Consider the following 11,424-nt stretch of genomic DNA (forward strand, 5'->3'; position numbering starts at 1 on the left):
TTCATACTTGTGCTCACAAGCATAATCATGCACTTTCGTGTGAAAGAACAAAAAACTAATCTCATTTGAAGATTTAAAGAGCTGTGATTTGTGTTATTTGAATGTGTAACGCTCAAACGTGACTTTCACTTAGCAGTCGATTCCATAAAGAAGCAAATAAATAAAGTTAATCAATAAATAAAGTATAGATAAATAATATGAAGAAAATAGAATAAGTGATTTTTTTGTTTTTTGTTTTAGAGATTTAAATATTAGAAATAAAGATAGAATAAAGTGTAATGTAACAATAGGTAACAAATAGGAATGATCAAGAGTCACCAATATGCATACTTATTTATTTGGATCTTTGATTCAAAAAAATTACATAAATTAATAGTTCATATCCCAACTATTCATTTGGAAGATTAACATTGAAGCACAAATATATTTTACAAAAATGTATTCAAGTGATTAATATTCTTTACTATAGAATGATGAGATATTTCTTATGAAAAATCTAAAATTGACATTATATCATCGACAATAATGCAATAAAAGATTCGACATAAAATCTAACACAAATATTACTTTTACTATTTATAAAATACATAGAAAGAGCATGACTAATTCTATATAGATTTTAACAAAAGTAAATATATATGAATAAGATAGAGAAAATGATAAAGATATTATCTATATTATTTTCACTAATTTGATAATACATAGAAAGTGCTTGACAAAATCTATATACTATTAGTAAACATAAATATAGATAACAAGATGAAGAAGTAGAGGTGAAAGAAAATAAATCACTCAAATATATAAACTTTAAGCACATGGTGAATAAAAAATACCAAACAAAGTTATAGTGCGTATAGGATCATCCTAACCTTCCTAAGAAGGTTAGCCTATTATGCTAGACATTCTCATGAAATTCTAGAGATAAAATATGAGAAATGAGACTAAAATTTGGTAGAGTTTTGCTACCTAAAAATTACATAGAAAATGTGAAATGAGTCCCTATTTATAGAGAGAGAAAATGACTAAAAAGAAATTAAACAACAAAATGAGGTTTGCAAAATAAATCTAAAATATTATTAATAAAATATGATTTTGAAAAATCAAATCTTATTATAAATATTAACCTAGTTATTTTGGTGTATGGTCAATATGTCCTTTTTCTAAAGCACAAAAAAGATGAGCTTTAAGAATCAAAATGACAATTTTGCATGGCGCAAAGTGCACAAAAAATTAGGCCAAAGGTGGCTGGTGGCAGTTGGTCCATTGACTTATTTCCAGCCAATGAAAAGCTGCCACGTGGGCAGCTGGCTGAAGGGAAGAGCTGGTTGACCGGGTCAACGCAAGTGGAGGGCAGCTGGGAAGTTTGGCCTGCTGTGTTGGGCCTGCTGGGATGGTTGAAGCATGTTGGGGGATCATGTTGGGTTTGGGCCAATGGCTGAAGAAGGCTGGTCACGTTGGAGGAAAAACAATGTATTGCTGGGCGCGTGTCGCGTGGGAGAAGACGCAACTTGGCGCTGCAAGTGGAAGGAGAGAAGAGGTGGATTGGGCTTGGGGTCTTTTGGGCCAAATTTTGGACTTCATGTTGCAAAATTGCCAACTTTTCCTCATTTCTTCAATTTTATTTATTTCTTTCTTCTTTCTTTTATTTTTGACAAAATGCATATTTAATTCCTACAAAATAACAATAAATTAAATCATAATTAAATATTTTTATTTATAAAATAAATTATATTAATTCCATGAAAATATTAATTTATTTTGACAATTAAAATCAACAAATGTACATTTTTCACCACTAATCATTTGTGTTATTTGACCAAAACAAAATCAAAATTATTAAAGAAAATGTGTTGGTTTAAGAGATATCTTGGATAAGGGAGAGAGGAAAGCTTGGAGGGAATATATTTAGTTAGTGGCAATTTTTTCTTTCCAAATATGAATTATTTGAAGGATATTTTTCAAAGTTTTCAACTTAAAAGCATATATTCTTTTTTTTTCTCCAATTTCAGGGCTTGGTAAATATATTCTCTCAAATTTTATTTTGTAAAAAAGACTAGGGTAATCATTTTTAGTTTTATCTAGAACTATAAATACGAGTTGGTTTTTTTTGGCACGACACGTAATCGACACGAGTCTCATAGGCATGAGCATGCACGACACGAAAAAAAATATGACTTTGGGTCATACATGTTGTAAATTGACACGGTATGATACGAGACGACATGAGGTTGAGCATAGTGAATCTGACAGTACGACACGAAAGCACGAATGAACTAGTTCGAAAGAATGACACAATAAAAATCCCAATTTTTAAGGTTAATAATAATAATTTTTATTTGAAAATTATATATATATATACTAATATCATGATAAGATATTTTAGAAATTATTAGAGTATCACTAAGTCTGTTAGCCCAGTTGGTTAGCATAATCGTATTAGCTTCTTGATTAGTTAGTAATAATTAATTTATGTTTTAGCCTAAGTTGTTTTTAGTCACTGATGTACCAGCCTGTCTATATATATGACAGAAGCTCCTTTTGTATAACACATATTCAGATCAATAAAGATTCATTTTAGTTCTTTTTCTCTGTTTTTCCACTACTTCTCTCTTCTTAGTGCTTTTGCACTAATATGGTATCAGTGCTCATCTAAGATCTTCTCCAAAGATCTGTCTCAATGGCACGCACAAATTGATCTTCCAACCCAAAAGCTGCTGACAACATCCATGCTTATGATCCCCCAATCAACGGTGATCTCCAATCGACCATGGCAGACGGCTCCACAACTCTCCGGCAACCCGATTGACCAGCTCATGAAGATGTATCCAGCCCGTACTTTCTGAGCTCAGGAGATCACCCCTGACTTCTTCTCATTTCTGAACTCCTCACTGGCCCTAACTTTCAGTCTTGGAAGAGAGCTATTTCCATGGCTCTTGCTGCCAAGAACAAGACAATGTTTGTTGACGGTACTCTCTCTAAACCTAATTCTTCTAATCCCCTTTTCAGTTCTTGGACCAAGTGCAATAACATGGCCATGTCCTAGCTACTACACTCGGTCTCTTCTGACATTGCTCAAAGTATCATGTTCCTTGATCTTGCTTCTGATATGTGGACTGACCTTGCTGAGCGTTTCAACCAAGGGAATGGACCCAGAATTTTCCAATTGAAGACCAATCTTCAAGGTCTTCATCAGGGTGATCACTCAGTAACTTCTTGCTTCACCAAACTCAAATCCATGTGGGATGAATTGAAGGAATTCTAACCAACTCCTCACTGTTCTTGTGGTGCTTTGAAGAAATTCAGTGATTACTTCAACCAAGAACAAGTTCTCCAATTTTTGACAGGCCTAAATGAAAGCTACAACTCGGTAAGGGCTCAAATCCTTCTCCTTGATCCTCTTCCATCTCTTTCCAGGGTTTTTTCAATGGTTGTTCAAGAAGAAAGACATAGAACCCTTGGTTCTTCACAAACTATCTCCAATCCACCATATCCTTCAAGAAACAAGAAACCAAGACCCACTTGCTCTCATTGCAACAAACCATGTCACTTGGCGGACAAGTGTTTCTTTTTACATGGATTCCCTCATGGTTATGGTGACAAAAAGAAATCTGATAAATCCAACTCTGCTGCCAATCACGCAAGCACAAGTCAGATTCATTCTGCCCATTCGGCCTCTACATCAAACCAAGCTTTGAACAATCACTGCCAATAACTCATTTCCTTACTCAGTCAACAACTTCAGAGCAATGCTCCTCGGTCTGAATCCACTCAGGCCATAGAGACTCACCAAGATGAAACCACTCCTGCACAACCTGCATCAAACTTTTCTGGTAATCCTTCTTTAAAATTTGATGCTTATTGGACTGTTGACAGTGGTGCTACTCACCACATATGCCATGATTCTTCATTGTTTCACTCTTTTAGCAATTCTTCTTTTCCTCCAAATGTTGTTTTGCCTAATGGAGAAACCATTGATGTCCATAATGTTGGAATTGTTCTTATTAACAATCATATTATTCTTACTAATGTTCTTTATGTTCCAAACTTTAGGCTTAATCTCTTTTCTGACAATTAATTTCTCCAAGCCACTTCTAACATCATGGTTTTCACTTCTACATCATGTATAATCCAGGCACCAACCCAGAAATTTGAGATTGGGATTGCTAAAAGACTTTACAATTTGGCATACACGCCTAAAACACCCATATTTGTACATTTCGAATTCAATCAATAAAAAGCTTGCTTTTTCTTTTCCAAAAGCTCACAATTATCATTGTTCAGTATGTTATTTGGCAAAGCAAAAAAATATTGTCTTTTCCATCAAATAACCATTTTGCTGAAAAAATCTTTGATTTAATACATTTGGATATTTGGGGACCTTTTCCCATCATAAGTATTGAAGGCTTCAAGTACTTCTTAACTATTGTTGATGATAAATCAAGGTTTACCTGACTTATTTTCTCAAAGCCAAATATGATGTCAAAGACATCATTCCCTCTTTTTTTCAAATGGTTAACACTCAATTCTCTATCAACATCAAAGCGATAAGAACTGACAATGCAAAAGAGCTAAACTTAACATTTTTTTTATGAAACTATAGGGATCATACACTATCATTCATGTGTTGATACCCCCAACAAAATTCAATAGTTGAAAGAAAACACGAACATCTTTTAAATGTTGGTAGAGCACTATTATTTCAATCTCACATACCAATAGTTTATTGGTCATATATCATTAGAACATCAACATACCTCATTAATAGAACCCCTTCGGCTCTATTAAAATGCCAAACCTCTTTTGAAGTCCTTTATCAAAAGCAACCTCTTTACGATCATATTCGAAAATTTGGTTGCCTTGCTTATGGATCCACACTCAACAACTCAAGGCATAAATTCTCTCCTAGATCTCGGGCCTCTGTTTTTCTTGGGTACCCCGAAAGCATGAAAGTCTATTACTTATTAGATATAGAAACAAACCGAATATTCATCTCAAGGGACACTCAACTTCATGAAACCATATATCCTTTTCAAAGTCAACTACAACATAAAGACATTGAAGATCTTTTTTCACCAAATATCATCCCATCAATAATACTTCCTCAATCTACTCAACTGACTTTGAAAAAAACCACAAAGTCCCCAATAAAACAAACTGTCACTCGCAAAGGACGCACTATAACCAAACCAGTCCATCTTACTGATTTTGTGTGCCATTAGTCTCATGCTTCCGCATCAACCTCACATCCTATATCTAAATTCTTAAATTACAGCAAGCTCACACCTTTTTTTTGAGCTGCTGTCTTGAATACTAATACTATCCTTGAACCACAATCTTATAAACAAGCATCACTTTATCCTGAATGACAACAAGCCATGAAAGAAGAATTACAAGCTCTTGAGCATAATAATACATGGACTATTACTTCCCTACCTCCTGGACACTAGGTTATTGGTAGCAAATGGGTTTATAAAATTAAATACAAACCCAATGGTACTATAGATCGATATAAGGCATGCCTTGTTGCTAAAGGACATACCCAACAACAAGGGATCGATTATTTAGAAACTTATGCTCCAGTAGCTAAGTTCAATACCCTCAAAATCTTACTTTCTGTTGCTGCTTTAAAAAAATGGCATCTCCATCAAATAGATATTAACAATGCCTTTCATCATGATGATTTGGAAGAAAATGTTTACATGACCCTCGCAAAAGGCTATAACTCCTCATCTTCCTTTCCCAAAAATTCAGTTTGCAAACTTCAAAATAGCCTATATGGCTTAAAACAAGCTTCATGACAATGGTATGCCAAACTAAGTTCCACTTTACTTGGTAATGGGTACTTACAATCACCCTCCGATCATTCTCTTTTTACCAAAAATAAAAATTGAAATTTTCTAGCAATATTAGTCTATGTTGATGACATCCTAGTTGCTAGTAATGATTCCACTGCCATTTCTCAATTCACAACAACCCTTGATAGTAAATTCAAACTCAAGGACCTTGGACCACTTTGTTTCTTCCTCGGTCTTGAGATTGCTCACACTCCAAAGGGCATTTCAGTATCTCAACGTCCATTCACTCAGATATTAGATTCCTAGGAGCCAAACCTGCTTCCACTCCTATGGAACCTAATCTAAAGTTAAGCACTGCTAGTGGTGATCTCTTAGAAAACCCCACTTCATATCGCAGCTTGATTTGGAAGCTCATTTACCTCACTATCACTTGGCCTGACACATCTTTTGCTGTCAATAGGCTAAGTCAATTTCTCAGTTCCCCTAGAATTCCTCATCAGTAGGTTGCCAACCGAATCTTACAATACTTAAAAGCTACCCCAGGCCAAGGCCTTTTCTTTTTTGCTAATTCTTCTTCTCAGGTGTCTGCCTATGCCGAGACCAGCCTCAGTGCACAAAATATTCAAGTCAAACTATTCGCTGATGCTGATTGGGGTGCTTGTCTTGACACTCGTCATTCCATATCTGGTTTTTGCGTGTTCATTGGTAATTCCCTTGTCTCTTAGAAGTCCAAAAAACAACAAACTGTTTCTAGATCCTCCATTGAAGCTGAATACCGAGCAATGACCAATGCAACATGTGAAGTCACATGGATATTAGCATTACTTAAGGATTTTGGCCTCTGCCACTCACAACCAGCCATATTATTTTGTGACAATAGCACTGCAATCCACATTTCGGAAAATCCAGTCTTTCATGAGAGGACAAAAAACGTTGATATCGACTGCCATATCATTAGGGAAAAGATCACCAAAGGCACACTCAAATTAATACATGTCAACACCAAAGACACCTTGGCTAATGTCTTCACAAAGGCTCTCTTTCCAGCTCCTTTCAAAACAATGGTATCCAAGATGGATGTAATTAACATATACACTCCATCTTGAGGGGGCCTATTAGAGTATCACTAAGTCAGTTAGCCCAATTAGTTAGCATAACCGTATTAGCTTCTTGATTAGTTAGTAATAATTAATTTCTATTTTAGTCTAAGTTGTTTTTAGTCACAGATGTACCGGCTGTCTATATATATATATATATATATGAGAGTAGCTCCTTTTGTATAACACATATTCAGATCAATAAACATTCATTTTAGTTCTTTTTCTCTGTTTTTCCACTAGTTCTCTCTTCTTAGTGCTCTTGCACTACTAGAAATATAAAATTACACCTTTGCATTTACACGATTATATGGATATGCACATATGTATAATCTAAGTTTAAAGACATACAAGTTTTACATAATCAAAATTTGAAAAGGACTTAATAATAAATCAAACAAAAAAACGACACAAGTTTAAGATTAACCAAATAATTATAGACTAAGGAAGTATCAAGTTTGAATTTTACTTCTCTAATTCCACTTGTGCCAAGTTTTTTTTAATAAAAATTCAAAACACTACTAAAATTTATTATTGTTTCCTCTAAAAAAGAGTTTTTTCTTTATCACGACAACATTAAAAATACAGAAGTCTACAAATTTTTATTCTTTAAATTTAACAGTCTACACAACTTTTATTTTTTTATTTGTTTTACCTATGAACAAAAGAAGAACCCGCCAACCACCAAAAAAAGCAGTTGGAATATTTTCATGTATAAAAATAGCTAGCTTTTAACGGCTCCACTCTCCTCCATTGTCTTCTTCATCACCAATCTATTCCATCTAATCCAGTCTGAGCAAAATTCAAGCAGAAATGGCGAAATGCGAGAGAAGGGTTTTGATGCTGTGCGGGGATTACATGGAGGATTACGAAGCTATGGTCCCTTTACAAGCTTTAGAGGCTTACGGAATCGCCGTTGACGCCGCCAGCCCCGGTAGGAAAGCCGGCGATGTTTGTCGCACTGCCATCCATGGCTCTTGTGGCCACCAGGTCCGCTTTCCTCACTCCCACGTTCACGAGTTAACTGAATTACATATCAATATAACTAATATAACTACATACAAAGTTATGATACAAAATTTCCTTTAATTTTTGTTCCAATCCACGTGTTTCTGGAACACAATTAACTGCCAATTTTTTTTACTTAACTCGCAAATTTTAGTATAATTTATAAAGTGGCATGGTCAAGATAATAGAATCTCAAAACAGGAAAGGTATTCAAAGGTTAGGCTTTTTGTAATTCACATTCAATTTTTGCATAGAATAGTCTGATATTGTACTCAGTTCAGTTTATCTTGACGATTTGAACTAATTATTTTTTTTGACAATCATCAAAAGTCAAAAGCTTTAATCTGAATATGCAAACTTATAGTTCAAGCTTTTTTTAAGTAAAAGTAGTGTTGCTATTGCTTGGTCTTTTTTCAATCAATTGCAATACTCACAGAATCTATTAAGAGTTTGCTTCATGGGCTGGTGTGGTGAGAGTGGTTACTTAATCAGTCAGAAACAGCTGAAAAATACTGTTTGTTTTCTGGGAAAGTATGTTGTAGATTAGACAGCTATGGGGATTGGGGATTCAATGTCTTCATTATACTGACTTCTTTAGTTGCTCAAAATGAACAGTTATGTCAGTTATTTTTTTTTTAATAATGATTCACTTTTCTTTGTTACAGACATTTTATGAAATAACAGGTCACAATTTCACACTGAATGCAACTTTTGATGAGGTTGAATTTAGCAAGTACGATGGATTAGTGTTACCAGGAGGACGAGCTCCAGAACATCTTGCCATGAATCCATCAGTTATAGACTTGGTGACCAAATTCTCTGACTCCAAAAGACCAATTGCCTCTGTTTGCCATGCACCGCTGATCTTAGCAGCTGCTGGCTTGGCTAAAGGTCTGAAGTGCACCGGTTATCGTACAGTGGGGCCTGTTCTTGTTGCTGCAGGTGCTCATTGGGTGGAGTCCAAGAAGGCATGTATCACTGATGGCCATCATATCACTGCGGTCACATTTGAAAGCCATCCAGAGTTCATTAGAGGTTTTGTCCAGGCTCTAGGAGGCAACATTACTGGTTCAGATAATAAAAGGATTTTATTTCTCTGTGGGGTATGGTTTGTATTACTCTTCACCACAATTAAAAGTTGTTATTTGATGAGTATCAGTAATTGGGTCTGTATGGCATTATTGGAATGAAAATGTCAATCACTGAAGTGGGCATATTCATCTCCTGTCTGTGAGTACTGTCACTGAACATGTCTGGCTTCTTTTCATTCTTATTTTCAGGATTACATGGAAACTTACGAGATTAAAGTTCCTTTACAGTCTCTTGAAGCTCTAGGGTGCCATGTTGATGCAGTTTGCCCCAACAAGAAGGCTGGTGATATTTGTCCAACCGCTGTGCATGAGTTTGAAGGTGATCAAACATACAGTGAAAAGAAAGGCTATAATTTCACATTGACTGCTAACTTTGAAGGTTTGGAGTTATCAAGTTATGATGCTCTTGTCATCCCTGGAGGACGAGCTCCGGCGTGTCTACGACTGGATAAGACAGTCATTGCCATGGCGAAGCACTTTATGGAAGCCAACAAGCCTGTTGCATCCATCGGCCTTGGCCAGCAAATTTTAGCTGCTGCTGGTGTCCTCAAGGTAGTGATATAGTCATATATTACATCAATCCCTAAATAACTTGCTAATAATAATATAGTGTAATTGATGATCCATCATTTTATAATGTTATTTTCCCAAATAGTTTTTTTTTATAATTTTTTGTAAAATGACATTCGTCTGAAAATTAGAATTATTATCAAGAATTTTCGACGTGATGTCTTGAATTCTCTGTAGGATGTCGAGAATCTTTTTAGGGTGTTTGGAACTTGGAAAAAAATAAGTCTATTTTGCCAAACACCCACGATCGGTCTTGGGCTTGGGCACAAGCGAGCAAGGCCGTGCCTTGGACCCCAATAAGAAAAGGTCCAATTTTTTGAAAAATACTATTATTTTTCTATACAAAAAGGCCCTTATTAATTTAAAAAATATACCAATTTACATATGATTTCTTTTGTTTTTTTATGTATAAAAATGCTATATTTTGTATTGGGCCCCTAAAGTTCAGGGCCAACAAACACCCCAACACTTTGGCGCTAAGAAAAATCACAGACTTATACTTTCAGAACCATTACATTCTATATGAACTGAAGTTATACAAGTGACTTGTATATGTAGTTTTAACCGTTCTTTGAGCAATGACATGAAATGTAAAAGTTATATATTTTGATGTGTTATGATCTGAATTTGAATCTGTTGCATACACTCTATCTAGAATTGACAACTCTTATTTTGTTTTTCTCTTGGCTTAATTTATTTGTAGGGGAGGAAATGGACTGCATACCCAGCTGTGAAACTTGACGTGGTTTTAGGAGGAGCAACTTGGTTGGAACCTGATCCAATCCATCGTTGCTTCACAGATGGAAATTTGGTGACTGTAGCAGCTTGGCCAGGGCACCCTGAGCTTGTTGCTCAGTTGATGGAATTGCTTGGCATTCAAGTAACATTTTAATTCCCAATTGCCGTCTATGAAGAGTAATAATTTATTGAGGTTATTGTCTGTGTATGAATAAATAAGACACTGACCTTAATTAAGAACAAGAATAAAGGATACTCTAACTTTGTTTTTGTGTGTCAAACAATAATGTTATGGGGCATTTCACAAACATTGGCAATTAGGACGTTGTGTCAAGGTGACTATAGTCAATAACTAGGAGATGGATAAGACACTTAAAAAATAAATTAAAGATCCCAAATCAAACAAACTAATTAACAAAAAAAAGTAAACTAGATCGATGAGATGACCTTTGTTGGAGTTCTTGGGAGGCTAATGATATTTTTGAAATTTTAGGAGGGCTTCTATATAATATTTAAAAACTTTTTGACACTTTATTAATACTTACCCTTTTTTTTATCTTAAATAATAATAATTAAAAAAATTATATAAGAGGCGGTTTGAACCCTAAGGTTACGTTTGGTTTGATGAAACCTTTGAATGGAATGGTTTTCTTTTCCATTGTTTGGTTTCAGTTTTTCCTTATGAATTGTCTTTCCAATGGATTACCAATTCACATAATTAAAGGAATTGTCATTCAATAAAAAATAAAAAATTGGGTGGAAAAGTGATTATTTTTCAATGTTATTACTATATGAATCTTTTGTACATAATATTTTCTTTTTTCAAAGCTAACATATATATTTATAAATGAAGAATGAAAAAAACTCAATGAGACAAAAGTTTATACATAAATTTTTTTCTCTAAAAAATAATTCTATAACTACTGTAATTTTTTTTAAGAATAACTACCATATTTTTTTTCCTAAAAAAAATTGTCTTGATTTTACTATAACATGCAATATGAAAACTAAAGTACCTTTGTTGTATAATTAGATTTTTTATAAAAAATAAAAATAAAAAATATGATTTAAAATGAAAATAATAATTTGGTACGTAATAAAATTTCTTTTAAAAATAATGACAAT

General features: G+C 34.3%; 1 protein-coding gene across 1 annotated transcript; it reads left to right on the forward strand.

Annotated features, from left to right (window-relative positions):
* The first annotated feature begins 7,572 nt into the window (after positions 1–7,572).
* Positions 7,573–10,585, forward strand: LOC133790616 (protein DJ-1 homolog D-like). Its single transcript, XM_062228302.1, has 4 exons — positions 7,573–7,882; positions 8,566–9,003; positions 9,181–9,543; positions 10,265–10,585. The coding sequence occupies exons 1-4, from the start codon at positions 7,706–7,708 to the stop codon at positions 10,451–10,453; spliced, it is 1,167 nt and encodes a 388-aa protein (XP_062084286.1). The 5' UTR covers positions 7,573–7,705; the 3' UTR covers positions 10,454–10,585.
* Positions 10,586–11,424: the final 839 nt, after the last annotated feature.

Source organism: Humulus lupulus, chromosome 7 (genome assembly GCF_963169125.1).
Source record: "Humulus lupulus chromosome 7, drHumLupu1.1, whole genome shotgun sequence".
NCBI lineage: Eukaryota > Viridiplantae > Streptophyta > Magnoliopsida > Rosales > Cannabaceae > Humulus > Humulus lupulus.

Coding starts and splice junctions, on each gene's coding strand:
- LOC133790616 (XM_062228302.1), top strand. CDS start 7,706: ATGGCGAAATGCGAGAGAAGGGTTTTGATGCTGTGCGGGGATTACATG. Junction 9,004..9,180: donor GGATTTTATTTCTCTGTGGG/GTATGGTTTGTA, acceptor TCTTATTTTCAG/GATTACATGGAAACTTACGA. Junction 9,544..10,264: donor CTGCTGCTGGTGTCCTCAAG/GTAGTGATATAG, acceptor ATTTATTTGTAG/GGGAGGAAATGGACTGCATA.